This window comes from Protobothrops mucrosquamatus, unplaced genomic scaffold (assembly GCF_001527695.2).
Source record: "Protobothrops mucrosquamatus isolate PMUCROS unplaced genomic scaffold, P.Mucros_1.0 scaffold119, whole genome shotgun sequence".
NCBI lineage: Eukaryota > Metazoa > Chordata > Lepidosauria > Squamata > Viperidae > Protobothrops > Protobothrops mucrosquamatus.
This window is the reverse complement of record NW_015386490.1, coordinates 877,836-902,551: the sequence shown is the minus strand read 5'-3', so window position 1 is coordinate 902,551 and position 24,716 is coordinate 877,836. Positions and strand designations below refer to the sequence as shown.

The following is a 24,716-nucleotide window of genomic DNA, read 5'->3' as shown; positions in this document are numbered from 1 at the left end:
AAAGCCAGAGTCACTGGTGAATGACATATTTATTAGTCAGTTCCTCCAAGAAGGGCAGCAGAAACACATACTTGAGGGGCTGCCACAAAGAAGAGGGGGACAAATTATTCTCCAGAGCACCAGAGGGCAGGACAAGAAACAATGGTTGGAAACTGATCAAAGAGAGAAGCAACCTGGAATTAAGGAGAAACTTCCTAACAGTGAGGACAATTAACCAGTGGAACAGCTTGCCTTCAGAAATCGTGGGCGCTCCATCACTGGAGGTTTTTAAGAAGAGACTGGACAGTCACTTATCTGAGATGGTATAGGTTCTCCTCTTTGAATAGGGGGCTGGATTAGAAGACCTCCAATGTCCCTTCCAGCTCTATTCTATTCTATATACCTTCTGGGTTGCACACACTGCCTCTTCGGATGAGTTGAAAATATATATAATGCATTGTTCAGATGAGAAAGGAAAGGAAGGGGGATAATCATAAGGGAAAGTAAAAGTCCATCATAGTGTATGTCTACAAATGCTATTATTTAGGGGAAAATTAAAGTTTTCCCTAGAAAGAATTTACAAAAAAATCCTTCTCAAATCTTAGTTTTCTCCTCTCTTTCTCTTTTTTATGATGGTGTCTTAAATAGAATTAACAAAAACGGTCCAGTTTTCATGCATACTCAAGAAAAAGGACGTCTGACCCAGATTTCTTCTGTCTAGCACCTTTTTAGAGGTGTAGATGATGAACTGCAGCTTTTTTCCATCCCCAATTAGCATGTCAGATAGAGACCAATGGATGTGGAAGGCAACAAAATAGGAAAAATTAATTTAAGCAAATCATAATATATAAAGATATATAGATACAGATATAGACTATGTATTGGTGTCTGTGTGATAGGTACATAGGATGTGCAGATAGTAAATCTAAGATGCTGTAATTTTTCATGACACACTACACATACACAAGGACATCATGTGTTTGCCATTTGCAACCTCCTGCTGGCTTTCCCATTGACTTTTCCTGTAGGAAGCAAGCAAAGAAGGTCGCAAATGGCATCCATGTGACCATGGGATGCTGTATCTAAAATACGAAGGCTGATCATAACCATTTGTTCAGTACTGTTGTAAGTTTGAACAGTTGCTGAATGAGAAGTTCTTAAGCGAGGACCACCTCTACATGTACAATAATAATGGTACATGGCTAAATCATGCTATTTTCTTTTAGGGTAAACAATATTATACAAAGTGTAGCAATGAAGTAGTAGGCAAAGAAATTACACTATATCTTTCTACCTTCCTGTTACTGTAAACCATCCTTGGTTCCACCATTTCCATATGCTTATGCATATGTTGCCTTTTGTTCTTTATACTTTTAATATCTCTCCCTCTTCCTCTCTCGCAGGACACCTATACTCACTTAACCACCATACCATACCGCTGTATATATTTATGTTAGTGGTTAGTGATGCTGGACTAGGAGTGGGGATATCCCATTTCTAATCCTCTCTTAAATATGAAAGCTAGCTGGGTCATTTTAGGCCAGTGTCTCTGTCTTAGTCTTAGACTGGAAAACTGATAAATATCTACACCACACTGGAATAGCATAGTCAATTCAAGTCCATGACTTTCAGTGAAGAGGCTTTCATCGTACAGTGAACTGATCTTAATTGTCATTATATACGTAATCAAACAGCCCATATTTCATTCATAATGGTCACTAATATTGTATATAGTCCACATTCATTCTTCACACGTTCATTCTTGCTTTGTCATACATTCTTCTTAAGGGCCCCAATTTCTACCACCTATAGTTTTATGTTTTTATGAGATGCCTAACCATCAGTTCCATATGACAAAGTGGGCAGGAGCATTCCCTTGTACAAACGTTTTCATTTCTCTTGACAAGCATTCATCTTTTGAAACAAACTACATATTATCCACTATCTTTCTATGACATTTGGCATCTTAAAATTTCTCCACCCATTTTCATCTCCTTAATAAATAGTCTACCAAAGTGCATAAATTCATCCTCTTGTTTCATTTTTAAAAATCATTTATATGTACAATAGCTTCTCATTGTTCGTTGCATTTCCCCTGTTAAAAATACAACTGTTTTCGTTATTTTGCTTCTAGTTTCTTTGAATCCTTTGAACCTGATATCTGATGGTGAAGAACCAGTGCTTTGCATTTTTGCACTGCTTTCCTGATGTAGATGAGCAACTAAGATGTTCACTTCCAAAATTCTCATTTTTCTATGGATTTCTTAACTATCTAATTCAGGATTCATCTTTAGGGACTAAGAGACGTATTTATCGTCCTCTTTAAAAAAAAATACTTGGGCAACCTTTCAAAGATTGTTGAAGTATAAGTCTGCATTCACCATTGACCACACTGGTTTAAACTCACCAAAACTGAAGTGCAGTAACTTTGAAGGAGGAGAGCACATTACTAGTTCTTGATTGGAGGCAATGAAACTCTGATGATTGTGATTGCTGAACAGGATTCATCTGTCAAATGTTCTGATGTTAATTAAATGCTAGAGCTATAGCATGCTATAACAATGCACCTGGGGATGACTGAGTAGTAGATAGATTTTAAAACAATTGCTGAGTGAAAGTTTTTGGATTTAAGATGATGCTTGTTCTATTGTATTCGATAATAATATAAAGCACATTCAGCTTATTTCATTGTGCATTTTAGACATAGTGGTTCCCTTTGGGGCCAATTGTTTGTTCCATCTAAGTATAAAGTATAATAAACCTTCCTGAAGATAAATCTTTGCCTTGTCTCTTTCAGTCTGTTATTTATTGAACGACTTCACTCCCGATCTGTGCAATGAAGATGGATTAACTGCTCTGCATCAAGTAAGCATTTTGGAAAGCTGAGAAGTGACATTTTTCAGGGAGAAAGGAAGAAAAATAGTCGTATAGCGGATTTCTGTGTTACTAGTGTAGAGGTCTAGGGCAGTGTTTCTCAACCTTGACAATTTTAAGGCATGTGGACTTCAACTCCCAGAATTCCACAGCCAGCAATGCTGGCTGTGGAATTCTGGGAGTTGAAGTCCACATGCCTTAAAATTGTCAAGGTTGAGAAACACTGGTCTAGGGACAGTAGGAAATAATGGACTACAATACATGAAAGTAGTTATTATCTTAAAGAAAACACTCAGTTGATCTCTTTATGAAATAGGAATAGACCAAATCATATTTTCCTTACTACCCATTGGGAAAGCTGGTAGTATGTAACTACTGTTTTCTGTTGTGCAAAACCTGTCGGGGACAGAAATTGCATTTTTATTTCCAATTATGTAGTTTGATTTCAGTGCCTGATTTAAGTTAAGAAAATGACATGGGTGGTGATGGTAGGAATTAATTATCCTCCTTCAATTCTAAACCCCTGCACCCACCATACTTGCATTTATTCAGATATAAAGCTATTAGGTGCAACAGCTTTTCTAGTCAATCCATACAGTATTGGCTCTACAGTATAGATGGAAGAAGAAGTTTCTCATCAGCAGATAAAAGTGCAAGTGAGTTAAAACATAAGCAGCAAGAGATCCCTGGAAGTCAGCATGCATGTTAGGGATATTGCAAAGTAAGAATTAAATATAAACATAATAAATATAAACATAATAGATCAATTGTAGTAATTACAATACAAGATATAATTTACTGATTTTTCCTATTTATCAAGGACTGTATTTTTCTATTATTTCACTCTGTATTTTGCTTAAGGATGAAAATGGGTGAGAGTAATTCTTGGATTTTATATTTTTAAAAGTAAGAGCTCTGCCATTGTTTTCACATCCTCACAATACTAAATGAAGTCTTGAACACAAGCCAAAATTATCAGTATACCAGTCCCCAGTCTCCTTCCATGTACCATCTTGATTTTATGAGTTCAGTATTAAGTCATCTCCTTATTTTCCTCTCTCCATTCCCCATGCTTTTGTTTTAATGTTTTACTTACTGAAAATTAAGAGAGCTCAAGAATTTGCACATCAATCTAATAAAGACATTGCCCAATACATATTTCAGAATGCAGTCATATTGGCAACATAGCTTATTCAACTATTTGCTTTTGGATTCTTTTTCCTGTTGATACATTATCTTTGTTTTAATTAGCATATCATCCAGAGCAAAGGGTGATTTTGAAATATAGTAATTAAATAAAATAACCAAAGTAATCATATAAAATATTGCACATTAGAAGTCAGGTTGTTTAGGCAGGTTGAATTCTGTCTCTTTTTCCTAGTGGACTTTTGGAGAGGGAGGCATCATTTTGAGATTTTCTTTAAGCTTGGAATTATTTAAGTTCTTTGGAATGCCTTGACATTCATATAACCTGAATTCATTCATAGATTTTTTAATGATAAATATAAGTGTTGCTGAATAATGTTAATGTGAGATGTTGCTTTATACTAGGGGTTTCAAATTTTTCAGGCCATGGAAGTTGTCAGTTAAAAAAAAATTAAAATTCTTAGAACTTTGATCAAGAGGCAAACCTCTAGTGATAGAAAAGCACTGTTTTTGAATGAGCTTTTCCCCCTTTGCTCTTAGTTTCTCATGGAGCCCCCATCAAGTTATCACAATTGCCTAGATTCCACAGAACACAGTTTGAAAAACTCTGCTATATCTCACCTATGCGAATGGAAGAAGAGTATTCAATTTTAAATGATCAGATTTGGCTTCTTTTTGCTCCTAGCATTTGACATTAAATTTACCAAAGGTGTCATAAATCAATTGTATGTTTAAATGAAAATTTCTTAGGAATTCCTAAGAAAGGTGCTGACTTATCAGTTGTTTGCGTTGTATAAGGAAGTGTGAAGCATCTAAACAAATCACACATTAATTCCTGGGTACAACTTGAAAGCTTGTTACGAAGATAAATAAAAAGAGGGCTCCATCTTTACCACCCAGAATTGATCAGGTAGTCAGTCTAGAAGGAAGAACATGCTCCAGAGCCATGTACAATATACAAATAAAATCTCGGTGCTATGGACTTTTTTAACAGCTTACTGAATTTTCATTCAAATTGTTTAGCCTTCAGCTAATATATTTCACACCACTGTGAGCCAAAATCTTGTAGATGGTTCCAGAGATTGTACTATTTGTATTATCTATATAAAAGAAGACCATTGATACTTGAAGTTCTTATAAATTAAAACTTTTTTGTAGTTTTGGAGAGAGTATTGCAGAATATCATTGCCTGAGGTGCACATTTCCATTTTTATGTATCAGATTGATTTTTCTCCTTTTGATTTCACACTTTCTCATGAATACTGGATTATAAAAAGATAACATCTGTATTAGTGAAATAAAAATTATTTTTTGATGGATCTGGATATTGCCTATGAGAAGTAATACATACTTTTCACTGACACCGAGTTCTGAGCCTGTGCTTGGAACTTTTTTATGACCAATGTTTTAGTATCTAGAACTATAAGGCAAAGAAAGCAACTGAGCCAAAAGCTGTTGGTAATCTTTCTATTTAGGTTTGCATCATGGAATGGAAGAATAAATGCAATTACAACATTAGGTGATTACATCTCATATTGCAACATTAGTCTCCCCATTGTGAACACAAAGCTTGTCTTCATCATCTTGACATTTCTCTTTCAATCATGTGTATGTTATCAAGGCATCAATGCTCTCAGGTGGTAGTAAAATAAAAGTCACTCCATTGCTTCAGGGGGCAGAAATCATCTATACAAATTAAAGCCTAACATTACTGGTTTGATTTCTCAACAGTGCTGCATAGACAACTATGAAGAAATAGTTACACTCCTTCTGAGCCATGGGGCCAATGTCAATGCAAAGGACAATGAATTGTGGACTCCTCTGCATGCAGCAGCAACATGTGGACACATCAATCTAGTGAAGATCCTGATTCAGCAGTAGGTGACCTGTGATATTTATTGACCCAGTTTTGTGCTAAACCTAGTTTACACAGAAGCTCTCTTCAAACATTTGCTTGGGTATGTGAAGACAGATTGGGTAAAGGATAGAGCTGTATATGCTGGCTCCACCAGTGTCCCTATACTTATCCACCTACTATTGCAGATCTCCATGCAGTCAACTGGAAGGTCTAAATAGGAGTTATGTTCACATTTGTTTAATATGATTATCCTGTGATGCTGGCTTCCGATTTATGCAGAAAACTATACTCCCATTCAAATAACAGAGTGCTATTCTCCTTTAGACATTTTTGCTCAATGTGAATAGTTCAGGGAAAGTATGAGTATGGTAGTCAGTATACATTGTTGCATCACCTATCTATTCTGAACCCTTACAGATTCAGGCAAATGCTTGAATACAGTGCCCCACATAGTGCATTCCATCTTTTGGGTGCATTTTAAAAAACTGCAACAGAAAGATATCTTGTTTCTGGTTTCCAAATATAAACCCTTGAACAGCTAAAGTTTTCTCCTGAGGGGCAGATTGTAGTACTGTATACTAGCATTTTTAAGAGGAAATGCTCATGAAAAGAGGTCTCCCAATGTTTCCCTCATCTTCCAGAGATGTTATAAATCTATTTTCTTTGGGTAGATAGTAATTGCAGCATATGTCTTCATTCTATCATAGCAGCACTGAAGCAGAAACTTTAGTGGAAAGACAGGATAGAAAATGAAATACAGTATAGTGATGAGATCAGGACAACATAGTAATGAGATAGAGACAAGATGGATGAATAGCTTCAGTATCTAGCGACATAGGGTTCTGGTAGGGTTCTTCCATATGGGGGGCATATGTGCTGCTTTGGGATCAACACCATACCACTATTATTGGTAGATTTTTCTGCAACTACTGGCTGCAGTTTAATTCTAGCACTGAAGTGGTAAAGACACTTGTTCAGCAGAAATGCTAGAGCTGTCCCAGTGGACAGTTTACAGTTGGTGAGAATCATCTCATCCTGCTCAGCTTTTCCTCACTTCCTGTTGAAGTCAAGTGTGTTGCTACCATTTTACAAGGTATCATTTAAGGAACTGAATTGAGGTGGCTTTTTACCAAGATGGCAACAGTAAATCTTGTAAGATACTTCTGAGGGTTTGGGAGATGGAGCTGATGGCTGTGTGGAATGGATAGGTATGCTTTTTCACATGGCTGTTTCAGTAGGTAAGAGTCCTTAATGATCTTTGTCTACATCTAATTTATTTTGAGAAAAGTAAATAGTTGTATTTGTGGTCTATCTTTTTTTCATTTTCCTGTTCAATGTTATCCATGGTATATATTTAGTGGGGTTGTACATGAAAATAATATGATGCTTTGGACATTACACCTTTTTGCCACTGATGTGTTGCACAGCTTTGTTTTTTAATACATAAGTGAAAGTATGTTCTTTAGATCAGTGGTTCTCAACCTTTTTAATGCCGCGACCCCAACCGGTTGTAAGTCGAGGACTAAACCGGTCGTAAGTCGAGGACTAAACCGGTCGTAAGTCAAGGACTACCCAACCGGTCGTAAGTCGAGGACTTTCCCTGCCCGGGAGCGCCGCGCATGCTTGGTTCCGCCCCCTGTGCCGGCCGAGGCGTAGCTGGCAAGTGGCAGAGACGGAGCAGGCCGACCACCAGCTGGCCCAGCTCAAGGGAGGTAAGGCACCCGCCGGAAAAGGGAAAAAAAATGGCGGACAAAAAAAATGGCGGGCAAAAAAAATGGCGGACAGCCTTGCTTGGCGACCCCCGTGAAATGGTCAATTGACCCCAAATGGGGTCCCGACCCACAGGTTGAGAACCACTGCTTTAGATCATTGGTAAATTTGTGTAGGTGTGGATCTGTCAATGTGTGTCCATGTGTGTATATATGTATAGATCTCTCATTCTAAGAAATAGATGATTTCTTAGTCACAGGGAATATGCTTTTTATACTTAAGGTTCCAGGATGAATCCTGGCATCTCTAATGAAAAAAACAAAGATAGCTAGGCTTCTCTTGCAATGACAGAAAATGGTGATCAGAATAGATAATAGCAGACTAGATGAACTAATACTGCAGCCTCACCTGGGATAAAGCCGTTTTTATAGCCATCTTTGAAATTGGCTGAAAACAATAAAAGCATCTCAGCAGTTAAAATAAAATAGCAGTTAGATCTCCTCACTGAAACACACAAAAGGCACACCTTAATTAAACAGCTTGGCATCCTGCCAAAAGGAACCTATTATGGCAGTAATCCAAATCTTTGGGAGCAAATATAAAGCTTGTGAAGCAAATAATTAAAGTGATGATTCTGCAGATGTCTTGCTTTCAAACTGGCCAAAGTTTAAATTGAAAAACTGGCAGTTTGAATTGGGTGTGCAAAAAAATTGTAGCATGTATCTTTGCTTTGTTAATGGAACATGAAGATTCTAATTCAGAGGGAAAGAGATGGTGGGGGAAAGGGACTGGGCCATTCTGGGGAAAGACAGTGTTTCAGTGTTTAGAGCCAATGCTGACTTTTCATCCCCTGCACTTCTCTCTAATGGTGGTCTTCAGAGTCTCAGTTACTGTTTTCTGGCTGCTCAATACATGGTTGGTCTTATTCATGATTTAGTGGATGACAGGATCAATTTTGCATACATTACAAATCTATTGTGCATGGGAAAGGGAGGAGCTTCTCAGAAATGTGGCTGTGTGTGACATCAGGTGGGGCTCCAGGGGTAGGGGCAATGATCTTGCAATTGTCATCTGAGAGATTCTGATGGGTTCCAGGGACGCTACTCCAAAGATAACCAAATGTGAGACACTGTTCATGAAGTCAAACTATAGGAATGAAATGGAACTCTTTCTAGTGAATCAGTTTCCTGCCACATGGCAGCATCCTTATGTGAACTGTTCATTGCTAGTTTTGCAGTTGCCAGCCCTTTGACGTGGACCAGGTCAGATACCACATCTTTTCCAGAAATGTTACTGGGTTAGTATATGGTATAGTAACAGACCCTTGAAAGCATGTCAGAGTTTCTCTCTGGCCCATTTTATATCAAACATAATCAAGGCAGTTTTATTTTGAGTTTCTTTCTCACCCTTTCCACTTTCCCAGAAATTAGTTATAATTTTTCCTCTTTTAATGGCTCATCCATTCTTTCAAGGTGATCTCTATTTTTTGAGTTCCCCAAATGTATGGTAATGGGGTGAGAGGGGGAGAGCATTATCTTGACATATATAGGATTAGATTGAGACGGCTTTGAGTTCATGGCCACCATGGCAACTATATACCTGACCCAGATTTTTGAGGGTCATTTGTTAGATCTTGCTATTCTCTTCAGTACAGAGGAAGGACATACAATATTCAGTTGGTCCAGCCTAGATATTTAATGGACCCCGTTGAGTTTCATTGGAAGTTGGGATTGTTCCTGAGGTTCTAGTGCATGGTTTGGTTGAGGCCTTTATTGCTATATGGAATGAGGGAGTGATGACAGCCTTAGACCAAATCTTTCCTATGCAAACTCTATGCACATGAATTCTGGACCACCCTCTAGTTTTCAGAGGAAACTAGATGATGAAATGACACCTAGAATGCCACTGGGGAAAAAAATGAATAAAGAATCAGACCAACCATGATCTCCTTGATCTCCCAATGACCTTGGGAGGTGACAGACAGATGAATAAAACAGAACTCCAAGGCTTGCAAATTCCTCAAAGAACATCTTTATTAGTTACAAAGTATCAGCATGGTCAAGAGTCTGGATACACAAGTAACAATTCCCCAATACAAAGTTAAATGTCCCACCCATGCAACGCCCAGTCCCTAGTCTCGGGAGCAGTCAATGACCTTGGTTCCCATGGGACAAAAGATTATTTTGACTAACCAAGCACCTGGACAACCCCCTCCCTCCGATCTATGTGGCAACCTAGAAGGAGAAGGAAAATGGCTGCAGCCATGCTCATTTGTAGAGTTGACAGGGGGCTTTGATAGCACTGTGGCTCATGGGATTAGGGAACATTGTTTTATGGTGATTCTCCTTCCTTTGAGGCTGCTTCCAGTCAATATTGGTATGTGAGGAGAAGTCCATTGAGGGATACTGCAGGGCTCCACTCTTTCCCCTAATCTTTTTCAACGTTGATATGAAGCTGCCAGATGAGATGAGATGAAATATCATCAGTATGCTGATAGTACTTAGTTGTAAAACTTTGTCCCATGAACTTGTCAAAAGCTCTTTGCCAATGTCTCGTGGCTGTTGAGGAATGGGAAAGAACTGGCTATAGCTCAATTCTAGCAATATGAAGTTATCTGTGAGTTCTGAGTCTTCCCTCACCCCCAACACAAAAATACATGGAGATTTATATAAATAACCAGACATAGAGCCAGGTTATTTCAGTATCATCTGTCTCCAATTGTTTCTGCTTATTCACCAGATCAGACATGCTGGGTATATCCCAGATCCCGTCTTTGAAGTAGTGTCACCTAATGAAGACCATGGAGGTATACTTTCTCTATCTCAGTGGCTGCCTCTGGAATATCATTCTACCATGAGATTCAGATAGCCCCAGTCCCTCTGGTGTTCTGAAAAGCTCTAAAAAGGTGTCTATTTTCCTGGGCATTGGGCCAGGATGTTAGGTAAATCCAGCTCTATGATTGTGGGTTGTAAGGGGCTTTTGAGGACCTTGAAGACATCATATTAATATAATTGTAATTATTTTTATTTGAATTTTCAAATTTGGTTGTTATGGTTTAATTATGATTAATTATTTATGGACTTCGAAGCAAATATTTGAATGAATGAATGAATGAATGAATGAATGAATGAATGAATGAATGAATGAATGAATGAGCCGTCATATATTTACTCACTATAGCCCATTTCTGAAATGATCACAGAAGATTGCTATAGAAATAAAATAAAAAGTAGTGGGGGAAACTTTACATGTGCTACCATGAACTTGGAAGAGAAGGGTGTGTTTTGGCTATAGCATTCAGTAATAAGAATATAATACTTGTTTCACTGAAGCAGTTGAGCTTTGGTATCAAAAGAGGCAATGGGCTGGATTCGTTTTTATTTGTTTATTTGCGGAACACAAAGCAACATATGTTTGTTCTAATCAAAGCAGGATTCTGTCAGAAGTCTTTTGGATCAAAGAGCTTATTTAAGCACAGAATCAAAGGGCTTCAGTGTCAGAGCATGGAACCCAGAGAGACTTGTAAAAGTAGCAGCAGCACAAAGGAAGTCTAATCCTAGGCTTTGTTTGCTGATATAGACAAACAGCTTGCAGGTGCATTTTACATTTTAATTTCCTCTGTTCTCATGGGGTAGAAAAATGAGCATAAATATCCATAACAGTGGTTGGTTGGTCCTCTTCAAAGGCTTTCGATGTCAAGGCGGGTCAAGCTTAATCTGTACTGAATATTTGCATGTTGAGGTTCAAGTAATTCAGAATATTTGGTACCTTTCTGGCAATTTATCTGGGGGTAGGTATCACCTCTTGCAGAAGATGGTGGGTTTCTCAGTTTAGATACTCTTCACGAAGTAGCTGGTAAAATAGAATGGAAAGATATTTTAAGGAAATGCATGTATGAGGCCATTGCTATGTATGAGGCCATGTTTATATCCTCCTTAATATCCAATCACAATAGAAAATCTGAACTACAGGAATACATATTTTAATTCAGATAGGTGCTTAATTTTAAGGTGTTTGCTGAAGTATATTTTTTGCCGTAAATAGTTTCTTGAACTCTCCACCATATTTGTGGGCAGAAAAGTTTGGTGGTCAGTCCTCCAGTTTTCTCCAGGAAATTGGAAATTCTTTATCAGTTTCTCAAGGATCCCTTCTTTGGCAGGAATCATCCCTATTGAAAAAGCCAGAGGAAGAGTTCCTTCCTTTGATTTGCCAGATACGCAAAAAGATATACAAATGTATAGTGAATGGTGGCTAGCTTATGATTAACCTAAATGCAAGACTTCCACAAACTATACAGAATTGTCCTTTTCTTTGAAAATTTCTCTTATGCCAATTTTGTTATATTAAATTGAGTGAAAAACCATAAAAAAATAGTAACATATTTTTGCTCAACACAACCTTTGGTTAGTTTCATTATTATGTTTTAAGCTGAATTGCTTTTATGTGATTAATATTCTTAAATGCTATTAGTAGTGAAATGGCAGTAACTCTGTCAAACATCAAAATCCAGGGAAGATCATTGGTGGTTTATTCTGTTTCTACATAAAGATTCATGAGGACAGAGAATGTGCTAGAAGGATACACTGAAGTAGAAAGGAAAAAGTAGAAGAATTTATAAGGTTATTTGATGAGATGGAACTGCTCAGACAAAATAAATAACTTGGGTGGATAGAAGGGCTTCCTGTACTTGTAATATGTAGCATGGATTGGTTCATACCTTGCACTAAGATAGTTGTTCAACAAGTATAATATGTTAAGCCTAAGCCATTAATTGTAAAGTACAGTAATTAGATTTGTACAGTAATAAGCCAGAAACAACAAATCACTTTGTGTCTTAGTGTTATCTCAGTTCTTGTTATCAAGCATTATATTAGAGCCTATACCAACCTTTCCCACCCATGTATTCCTCTAATATGTGGATTTTAATTTCCAGAATTCCCCAGCTTAATATAACCATTGCTGAGAATTATGAAAGGTCTGTGTATTGAACACGTGGGAAAGACTTGATCTGTATAATAACATCTGCCATGTTTGCTTGGCAGATCAAAAATGTAGATAACATAAATCATGAAGGAGTGGCTGCTAGTTTAGGGCACACATGCCTCTCAGCACCTTCTGCTCTAATAAATAAAGAAATGTTCTCCAAGAATGTAAACATTCACAATACTCAGTACTGATTACTTATTTTAAAAAGTGCTCATTCATCTTAGAAGTTAGTGAGACTCTTGGGAAATGTGTTTGCTTATTAGCTTGGTGGCAACTTCTTTAGTAATCAGTTAAAAAAATCATGGGTTTGCAAATAGATATGGCTGTGTTTTGTTTTTAATCTCATATACATATATAGTAGTACATGATAAATTACCTATGAGACAAATGAGACCAGTTCTGCAAAACATGCAGGAGAAAGATAAATTCCCATGGATTATCCATTTTTCCATGAACTGCATTTCCTATGAAACCTGACACATTTATCTATTTGCCAGTATTTGTAGCTTGTCAAAAATCAAAAGACCAAGATGGTGATTATAGAACATTAAAATTATAAAGAACTGCAACAATAACAAATTAGCACTCCCCCTCAATGGCCATAAGTAACACTTAGCTAGGGTTGAGGACTCAGTATAATAAAACCTGACCTCAATGACCAATCATTTTCTAAATATCCTTCAATATGTAAATTCATTTAATATATAATTAGAAAATTAAAAATGTGACCTTACTGCATGCTATATAAAAGTAGAAATCATCTAGTTTTCAATGGTTATTTTACTGGAATTTCAAGAACTACATATCTAAAATGTGTCCCATGATGGTAGAAAGTTTCCATGGGTAAAATGACAGCTGTAAACTTGCCCGGGGGAGGGGGGTGAGGCTCATCTTTTTTGTTCCACCTACTCTGTGGGGCTGTGGGAATGGTGAGGATGTTAGTAGGCTGTACCTGGCCTGTAGGCTGCATTTTTTGCTTCTTACTATACATCCTTCAAAGTGCCTGAGGATTTTCTCTCCAACTTTGCAGATATCTCATGTCTTGCTTTTTTTCTTGTAGTGGGGCCGACCTACTGGCAGTGAATGCAGATGGCAACATGCCATATGACCTCTGTGAAGATGAATCAACTCTGGATGTTATTGAAACCTGCATGGCATACCAAGGTAAGGTAGGATATGGGAACCTGGAGCATCAAATGAGATTGTCAAATTTTTGCCCCATAGTATAATTTTTCTGTTTGGAGGCTAGGACAGGCTAAGACAGCTTGTACCAACCTCTTCCCTTCCAGATGGATTGGTGTGAAATGCTCATTTATTCTTGCTATTGACATACAGCTAGAATTCTGGGAGCTTTCAAACTATTATTGGTTTCTCAAAATATAAAATACAAAGAGAAATTCAAAAAGGTAATAGAAAAGTAGGAGGGGAAGGGAAAAAAGACTCTCTTTAGCATAGTGGAAAGTAACATTACAATTGCAACTTTTTACTTTTACATAGCTGTATGTACAAGCCATTTCTATAACCTATCTAATTAGCAAAATCAAAATCAAAGTTTCATTTCTTTTTTAATTGAAATCAAAAATCCGGAAGCAATTTCAAAATAGAAACAAGATTAGATATATTCTCTTCTTTGGATAAAAGAATCAATTTGACCACCTCTGCTTCTTTTTGCTGTGGGGAATTGCATAGGCTTCTGTTAACTCATTAATCTTTATCATAATTCATATTAAGAAAATCCTCTATATTGTTTTAATTTTTTTTAACCCTAAAGAGATAAAACACTTTTTCTAGTTTTGATATTTTACTAACTTTAAAAAATATTCAAGTATTATATATAAAGGGAGAAAAAAGATAATAATTCTGGGAGTTATAGTCAAATATATGTTCAGTGCCATCAGATTAGGAAACATTGTTCTGCCATCTATACATTTAGTTGCATAGAAGCAGTATTTTCATCCATTTATTCATTTTATCAACAATCAGTGATATTCTCTGCTTGGAATCAATTGTTATGCACAAAATAACATTTTGTTTATTATTATTATATTTGGAAAACATTAAATGAGAATAAAAAAGTAACATTCATAAGAATCCTGATTTTTATGACTTTCTTACTGAAAAGATAGCAACAGGGTTGTTCAGACACTACATGTCAATATAATGGTGTAAAAAGCTAACCAAAATTTAAAAAGCAAATAGTGCATTATCAATATATTTTTTAATAATTTTTCCCATAAGAAAACCTTGATTGTTAAAAAAATATTTCTTTTTAAATTGATGCATTAAAAATTAAGAAAAGTCTTCATATATTGCAGGGGTGTCAAACTCAATTTCATTGAGGGCCGCATCAGCATTGCAGTTGCCCTCGGGGGGGCGGGGGTGTGTGGCCAGGGTGGGTGCGGCCTACTGGGTGGGCGTGGATGGAATGGGTGTGGCCTACTGGGTGGGCGTAGCCAGCTCTACATCATTCGCGTCAATGGTGCCTGTGGGGGCCTGGGCAGGAGTGGGACAGATCTGATGGTCTCTGGCAGAAAGGGGTAGGACCAGGGCAGAGCCCATCAAGCCGGATATGTAAAGTAGGCGAGGGCCATTTGCTGGCCACTTCCAGGTGATGGTGCATTTCTTCATTCCTCACAAAGGGTGACACCTCCCCAGCATGCACCCAGGGGGTGGGGCCGATGCGGCAGGGGCTGGTTCCTCGCTGTTTCCAGATGGCCTTGTGGAGCTAAGTCTGAATGCATTTCAGCATAGATGGCCACCACAAAGATGGCTTTGCGGGCCACATGAAACTACTTTGCAGGCCGCATCTGGCCCCCGGGCCTTGTGTTTGACATGTCTGATATATTGCAATGCAATGTTTACTCTCCCAAGTGATTTCTAAAATTTATGTAATAGAAAGAGTATTTAAAGTATCAAATCATTACAGTTCATTTACACAAAGGACAATAGAGCTCTGAAGTCAAGGTCAAGAATGCAATTCTTCCTGCAGTTGGTACTGAGATATTTCATAAGGAAAAGACAGACTTGGTACATTTTTTAAAAATACATATTGTATTATGTTATTTTATATCTGTAATTTTATTGCCATTTAAAAAAAGAAATACAAAAAAACAATATGCAAAAATAATTTAAAAGACAGTAAAATGCACATGTCCAGCAAATTAATTAGCTGATGACTTACAATAGCAAGGCAAACAAAAGGAAATTAAACAAGAGGAACAAACAAAAATAACGCTAAAAATTAACTTACTAAACTAGTTTAAAAACAGCATAAAATAATAAAAACATAGTTGAGGTTAAAAAAAACATACAATACAAATTGGCACAGACAGAAGCATGTCTTTTAAGCCTTGTATAAGGCTAAGAGGTTCAGGGCCAATCTGATTTCTGTGGGAAAGAGGTTCCAAAGAGTGGGTTCCAGGACAAAAAAGGCTGTGTTCCTAGGTCTGAGTAAAAATTGTTTAGTTTTATAAAATAAGATAAAATCTAGGCCAAAGAGATACTTATTGCATCACTGTTTCTGAAGAGTCAAAACAATACCTTTTCAAAAAAATTTACTATCCGGGTAATAGTACTTTTCATGGAATCTGATCATTTTTGAAGAATATGGGTTATATTAGATGTTGGGAATAGCCAAGAACATTATACTGAGACCCTGGGATTGGAATAGGTAATGGCAGCAGCATTTTTGTATTTAAATAAACGTGAAAGGCACTTTTAAAAATTATTGCATATCTTTCCATTTTTTTCTATTCATTTGCTTTATTGTTTCCAGAAATTGTATGTTGCAAATTTCCTGTTTTATTCATCGTAGGAATCACACAAGAGAAAATCAATGAGATGCGAGCTGCTCCTGAACAGGCAATGGTTGATGATATTTCAGAGATGAGTGCAAGAGGAGAGGATCTGAACATAATAGATGCTCAAGGTGTTTCACTGGTGAGCCATAGCCACATTGTTTTTACAGCTGGCATGCAGGCTGACCATCTAGTTGGACCTGTATACCTATGCTTGGTTTGGGTCTCATTATTTTTGCTCTGATCTGTATTTATTTATTTATTTATTTGCCCAAGGCTTAAATGCTGCTTCTCCTGTATTACATCTGAAAAAGCACAGCTGCTTTTAACTTGGAAGCAGACATATGGAAACTTGTTAGATTCATGGATGGGGCTGGGGATATGATTTGGGGATATTGCCTATTACATTGGCTTGTTTCCTGTCTCAGAATGGCAGGAATTGAAATTTAAGGTTGCAAATGAATGCAAAAAACAACAACAACCCATCAGTGTCCAAATTACCACATGCAAACTCTAGTACATGTACACTGAAGACAGAATTAAACACAATTGTTTTATACAGTTGACATTTACACAGAAATTAAGATTAATTGGCTGAAAGTATGAAATTGCCCAAAGATTCATACTGTAATTCTATGTCTGTTCAATAACAGCAAAAGTAATAGAAACCTCTTAACATACTAGACTGATCTCATGGCATAATCATTAATTAAGGCTAAGTTTGAAACTAGATGTTTGAATAAACTAGTCACATAGTTTTATTTATCTATTCCATCAGATTTGCATTCAACAGTAGAGATTTCCATGGAACTGCCTTTCTGGACGAGGTTAGACTCAGTGATACTAAATTAGATGCTTCACCCTGTAAAAGCTTCTGCTATTTTACTCTACCATATAGTATATGTCAGAGATTGAATTGGGATTATAAACTCAATATAATAAAAGTGCAAGAGAAATCATCATATTTTTTAATATTTTTATTAAGTTTAACTTGTTATTAGTGAATTCTGCATTAAGTGATCTAGAAAATACATTCAAATAACAATATGAAAGGTAATGCATAAAACAGAAACAATGAAATGACTTTATAAGAATGGACCTATGTATTCAAAAGTGCTGATGCTGACTTTGACAATGCATGATCTTTTAGTAACATGACTGCAATTCTAATGAAATACACATTGTACAATATTACTAGGATCTTAGTAGTACATAATAAACATTATCTCATGTCATGGAAAAAAGAGTTTTCCCCATATTATCCATTGAATCTAAATAAGGGATGGGATTCTAGACCAATAAAATATCTTGTTTCATACATAAGTTGCAGAATTCCCTAGGCACTATTCTAGGCAGCTTCAAAGAGAAATTCCTAGAGATTAGATTACTGGGCTTGACAACTATAGATTATCTCCAGAATCAAGGGTGGCACCTTTAAATAAATACTGCTCTGGAATAATATGGAAGATAGCTATTGCCTTTAACTTATGCTCCCTTTTTGAATGGCTGCTATACATCAAGAATGTTGAACTAGAGAGAAAGTTTTTTTGTCTATTTCTCCAGGGAGTTTATTGTCATACTTTTTGCGCTGCTGAAATCATGGTGCGGTTCTGTAATTAGGAGGGAGGCCTTCTCACCAGGGATTTGGGGAGGAAAAATTAGTCCAGTCTTTTCCTTCAGAGCCAGTTAACACACTTAAATTGCTTTTCCCTTCTCCAAAATTGTTATTACCTGTGGCATGATATAGTGGGAGGAAAGAGCTAGAATGGCATCTGTTTTGAATCTTCTGATAAGAACAGCTTCAAGGGAGCCTTTTAGGTGGAAGAAGAGGCAAAGTTAGCAGGCTTTTTCGACAGTACAAATGGAAGCAAAGAAAATGTCCTCTTCTAGTTGAGCCCTAAGACATTTTATTTTATTTATTTATTTAAAAGATTTATATGGCTCCCCATCTTAGTGGCTCACAATAGCAAGACAGATGCCAGATTCCAACTTTGGAGTGCCAATGTAGATTTTTAATGCAGATATTACCTATTACCATTTGCTCAAGAAATCTTACCATTAATTAGTTAATGCTTAAATATTATATACTAAATAATGCACATTTATATAGTTACATCAATGTAAGAACAGAAATCATACTAAACACTAGTTTCCTCTAGTCTGAAACTAGGCTGATTACTATAGCAAGCCACTGATAATTAAGTCACATAATGCTGGTCCTGTAGAATGAATACTAGGATAGCTGTAAGTCAAAATCAAAACAAGACAAAAACCAGCATTAAAAAGAATATGCAAAGAATGAAAGAAAATGAAAAAATGAGAGTATACATAGATACATGTGCATATATTACAGAAAATTGCAGACATTTAAAATATTTTTCTTTCTTCTTGACTATAGTTACATATATCTGCAGCCAATGGTTATCTACATGCAGCAGAGCTGCTTCTAGACCAGGGAGCAAGACTGGATCTTAAGGACTGTGATGGCTGGGAACCCCTCCATGCTGCTGCTTTCTGGGGACATGTATGTTTTTCATTAATGGACCAGTTATTGAAAAATGTATCGCCTTAGAGGGTTTACCTTCATACTGGTTGCCTAGCTTATCTTCTCTTAGTGCTAGATTTAAGTAAAAGTTGGGTGATGTTGTAAGAAGGTATTACATTTTAACATCATTTTCTTTGTTCCAGATGCAAATGGCAGAGCTCTTAGTGTCCCATGGAGCAAACCTGAGTGCCCGAACAGCTATGGATGAGATGCCAATAGGTGAATTTCTGCCATTTCTATTCTTAGCCAAAGTTTTGACAGCATAACAACATTCAAATATTTTGATTCTCTTTTAAGATTTGCTCAGTTTGCCCAGCCCTTGTATCCTTAAATTAGTTTGTAAAATGATGTTCATGAATAGCATGCAAAGCATGTAGGTGGTAAGGATGAGATACTGCAGAAGAATTCCTTCAGAATCCTTTTTCAAATTTGCTAAACATGAAATGCTGGTTTCATTTCTCAGGCATTACTGTTATGTAAAGTATGGGAAAATGCTTCTTAGAATGCCTTTACGTGTGAGAAAATCTATGTTTTGTATCAAGGATGAAGAAAGAAAATCTGAGTCTGGATTATGTCTTCATATCACGTTAGAATAAAACTATTGCATTCACTTTTAAGTAATTCTTCAGTAATCCTGAAATTGTCGGATGCCCCTAAAAGCTATTTATGTGTTTAATATTTCTTAACTTGAAAGCAGAGCCCACACATTCACTTGCTCATACAGTAGATTAACTATGGGTGCTTAAGGAATAGTTTTAGATGCACCTCTTGGGCAAATATATCTTTCAAAATATAGATGTCCCCTGGATTGTCCACTTCTCTAAATCTACAAATCCTGATGTTGTTGTTGTTGTTATTAGTTGCGAAATCGTGTCTGACCCATTGCGACCCCATGGACAAAGTTCCTCCAGGTCTTCCTGTCCTCTACCATCTTCTGGAGTCCATTTAAACTCACTCCTACTGCTTCAGTGACTCCATCCAGCCACCTCATTCTCTGTCGTCCCCTTCTTCTATTGCCCTCAATATTTCCCAGCATTAGGCCCTTCTCCAGTGAGTCCTTCCTTCTCATTAGGTGGCCAAAGTATTTGAGTTTCAACTTCAGGATCTGGTCTTCTAAAGAGCAGTCGGGGTTGATCTCTTCTAGGACTGACCAGTTTGAACACCTTGCAGTCCAAGGGACTCACAGGAATCTTCTCCAGCACCATAGTTCAAAAGCCTCAATTCTTTGTTGCTCAGCCTTTCTTATGGTCCCACTTTCACATCCATACATTGCAACTGGGAAAACCATGGCCTTGACTATACGCACTTTTGTTGGCAGGGTGATGTCTATTAAAATGCAATCTGTATATTACACAAAATATCCCAGAACCTCTTTAACTTTTGGCTGCAATTAACTAGATTTATATAGCTCAGATATGGTAGCCTTAATTCACAGTGTTCTTCAAATAACAAATCTGCCATAACTCTATAGTTCTTAAAGATATACAAGACTCCTATTTTTCCCTATCCTGTACCATGTACTACATGTAGAATGTCTATTGAATGCAATATTTCATGTTTATGTCTGTTTTATCATCACTGAACAATTCAGTTAAATGAATTTATTTATTTATTCCTTTAGACCTGTGTGAAGAAGAGGAGTTTAAGGTTCTGCTCTTAGAGCTAAAGCATAAACATGATGTCATCATGAAGTCTCAAATGAGGCATAAGTCCTCCTTGAACAGGAGAACATCAAGCACTGGAAGCAGAGGGTGAGTGATTAGAAAAAAAACAAATTTGTTAAAAATCTGTTGTCTGTCTGTCAGTCAGTCAGTCTGGACTGTACAAAGTTTTTTCTAAACTACAGTTTCAACTTCTTGAGGTTGATTTTCACCATGACCATTTCATTCCGAGGTGAAGAAAATGCTAACCAAAATATTTGTACTAAGATACTGTTCACTGTCCCCACAAATCACTACTATTTTTCTACATGTTTTATTTGAAGCAAATAGAGTCCATATTTCAGATAGATTTTAAAATTAATATTTCACTCTGATAAATATTTTCTGTATTAATTGGTGACCTGACCTCACATTACAAAATTATGCACTCATGTGGTAGAGCTGAAGGAAAGAAACCATACAGCAGTTCAACAGGTGCTGTTATCTATGATGGCATTCAAGATGTGTTTTAACAAATAATATTGACAAAAGATTGCCAAGTTTAAATAGGTTATTATATTTGGCTTGCTGCTAAGGCAGGTATCAACAAATCTTTCAAATGGTGGATACATTTGGAAATGTGCTGTAGTTACCTCACAAAATAGCCATTGTCATTATAGCCAATCATACTGTTTTTCAAGATGGGAAATCCATGTTATGCTCTCTAATTCTGTATTACTGTATCTTACTATTGTCATTTTGGGGGTGGCAGATAGACAAACCTATGAACAAAACACTGGCCTGAATCTAGCCACCATTTTTAGTCTAATAAAGCAAAAACTCTCTCTGAACTTGTTCTTTTGATTAGCTATAGGTTCTATGTTACCTATCCTTGATTTAAGTCAATTGCTTTATACTATGAGTAATCTGGAAACAGAGTTTCATGCAGTTTAAAATGGATAGCAACAAGGTACCTACCTTTCTATTAGCTAGAGGATATTTTATGATGATATTTTAAACTAGGAATATTGCTCAAGCCAATATGGCAACAGAGAGGGATAGTGCAAGTTGCAACTACATTGGGGGTATCAGATTTAAACCTTGGAAATCCATAAAAAGAATAGTTCATTAAATGAAAAATCAAGACATTTCCCCATCATAATTAGGATATAGATATAAACTTTGTCTAATTAATATCCTGGTGTATATGTAAGAGTGCCAATTTAGTGTAGTGGTTAAGGCATCAGGCTAGGAACCAGGAAACCCTGAGTTCTAGACTCACCTTAGATACAAACCCAGTTGGGTGACTTTGGGCCAATCATTCTCTCTCAGATCTATGAAACAGGCAATGGCAAACCACTGCCATTCAAAAAACTGCCATGAAAACTACAGGGCTTGTCCAGGCAGTCACCAGGAATCAAGATTGACTTGAAGGCACCAAAAAGTAGCTTCGTATTCTTGAATTTAAATGTGCAGTATTTAAATGCTCAAGAAATGTTATTCCATACAAATTGTGATGAAAATTAATTTAGAATCCAAAAATGTATTAGTGTTTGGATATGTATGTGATGTACTTAGTATTTGTCCAGCAACTTGTGATTAAAAACAACAGTAAGATTTATAATTAATAGAGGAACAATTTGCAGGTTGGCATTATATTTACATGATTAAATAGCTGTCTGAAAAATTCTAAACCATGAATGTGTAACAGAAATGAATTTAATTTAAAGTGAGGGAGTGATTCAGTATGTGATATGGATGAACGAGGATTCATCCATGAATTTCAATTTTGTGATGGTTGACAATCTACTTTTGAATAAATAAAAAGAATGACTCATGAGTACCACCTGGTGTTAGAAAACTGGTTCATTTCTGCTCAGGTAGACGGTCTTTCCTTCTTCAGAAAAGTGCAGCTGGGAGTGCAGCTATAGAAAAATGTCCATTTTATTTATGCAAATCACCATTTTAGTAAGTCTTCTCTTCTCTTTACATTTTGTCTTAGAAAAGTGGTGCGGAGGGCAAGCCTTTCAGATCGAACAAATCTTTATAGAAAGGAATATGAGAAGGAGGCTATTATCTGGCAACAGATAGAATCTTCTGAGGAGCAAAGAACTTCTGACTACAATATTGACTTTCGGGAGGCTTCCTCTAACCAAGAGAACACAGATCCAGTAAGGAAAATCTAATAATTAACAAATTCCTCTGTTCCTATTAAAGCATTTGCAATCAAGAAACCATGTGAATCTTATGGAAGTACCAGTTGCATAACTAAAACTTATGTTAACCAAAGCATATATAGTCTATTATGCAATCTTCTTTATTTCCCTTTCCATCTTATGTTGATATCATTGCTGGCCCCTTACATTTTTTAAAGGAAACAAATATTCTTTATAGATTCCATTCAATGGAAAAAAGCCATGTATTGGTTTAACATATAGCAAGACTACACATTTTCTTCTTACGTAATTGTATTTAGCCTCCAAGTTGTGTGTTGGGATAATAATAAATGGGGCAAGAAAAAAAAGCCTATCTTTGACTTAATGTGATTATCATCCAGTCAAATAATGTACTATTTTTCTTCTCTTTAAGAAATTCAATTTGGTAAGAGCTTTGGGGTAGGGGTCTCTGGGAGCCACACGAAAAGTTTTGGGATATCTCATGTGGTCCTGAACCTTTGGCTGGATGGCTACATAGTAGAGCACAAGGACTTGCTTTTATAATGCAAGAAAATGAGTAAACATGGGCAAATTGTTAGTTGTTTGATAGAGGGAACAGCAAAGTTGCACCTCATATATATTTTTGTGTTCCAGAACTTGACAACTGATACAGCTATAATCCTTCCAGAGCTGGTAACAAAAGGAACACAATGTGATTCAGAAAATTTGCTTCAGAATGGACTCAGTCTACCCTCCATTCCTTACCAATATTCTATTCCAAATGGAGATGTTTGGATAATGCATTCAGCCCTGGACAATGATGGAAGCCACATATTGCCCTACAATACCCCTGGGATTTCTGACTCTCATCACATCTGGGACGAGTACAAAGAAAGGAGCCACCAAACCCTTTCTGAACTGAAAAGGCAGCGAGCAGCAGCCAAACTTCTCAACCACCCCTTCATTAGTACACACTTTAGTAGCGGTATAGGAGACTCAGTGGAAAATGGGGGAGAAGCTAAAGAACATTTGATTAGTTCCAGGACACCTTCTTATACCTCCAATGGAACTTCAGTTTATTACACCATGTCAAGTGGTGATCCACCTCTCTTAAAATTCAAGGCTCCCATGGAAGAAATGGAGGAGAAGGTGCATGGCTGCTGCAGAATCTCCTGATCTCAGTTTATTCCTACCAAGTTGGTAGGCATGATGCATCCACTACTGAATCTTCTTTTTTACTTCATCACAGGATCTGGTTTAATCATCTGGGACTAGGCTCTTCAAGGTTTATGCATACCTAATTCCATATTTTGGTTTTGCAGTTTCATTAAAAATGGAGCATATGTAGGTAGAAAGAGAAGCGGAAGTGAAACTCTTTACACATAACTTTTATCTACTAGATGAGAGAGTGTTTGTTTGATTACAACTCTAATCTGATTTCAAATATCTATTCATGGGTTTCTGGGACCATAATCGGCACATGAGAAATAAATTCTTTTGACATTGGTACAGCATTACTGACAAATACTTTTTTACAAGCAGACTAGGTAAACAACTCTGTGTAAGGTTTTATACCTGAAGATATATGCACTTTATGATAACAACCAACCCAAAACCACGGCCTCTAATGTGACTGCACTGTTGGAATGTTAACTAACTTGCTGCCAATTTTGTTTTGCCATCATTTATTTGTGTTCATTTTATAAAATAATGAAGTATGAAGTTTTCAACTCTTTTAAGGAAGAGATTATTTTCAGTTCCTCAGAGGAGCAGTACAGTTAAAAAGAATTCATGCTTTCTACCCATTCTTTTCCATTGATAGTCCTTTTTAGTTTGCACTTGAAAATATTTTGATATGCATTGCAGTAGTGTAGCAAATTTTAATTCATCATGCTCCATCAGAGAACTATCATTTTTTATTTACCCCCAACTTTTATTTTGAAGTTTTTGAAAGAGGTTTTCTTTCTTTCTTCTCAGTGTTATGCCTTGCAACTTTTACTATCATTTGATTAGCTTGTTCTGCTG

At 36.7% G+C, this 24,716-nt stretch overlaps 1 protein-coding gene across 1 annotated transcript; it reads left to right on the top strand.

Moving 5' to 3' along the window:
- Positions 1 to 2,776: 2,776 nt before the first annotated feature.
- PPP1R16B (protein phosphatase 1 regulatory subunit 16B) lies at positions 2,777 to 24,377 on the top strand (the record flags this gene model as incomplete). The annotated part of the gene is made up of 9 exons (XM_015812956.1): positions 2,777 to 2,844; positions 5,731 to 5,876; positions 13,614 to 13,717; positions 16,368 to 16,492; positions 18,749 to 18,874; positions 19,039 to 19,114; positions 20,517 to 20,646; positions 22,538 to 22,706; positions 23,346 to 24,377. Coding segments are annotated over 9 exons (1,466 nt in total), but the record flags the coding sequence as incomplete, so codon positions are not given.
- Positions 24,378 to 24,716: the final 339 nt, after the last annotated feature.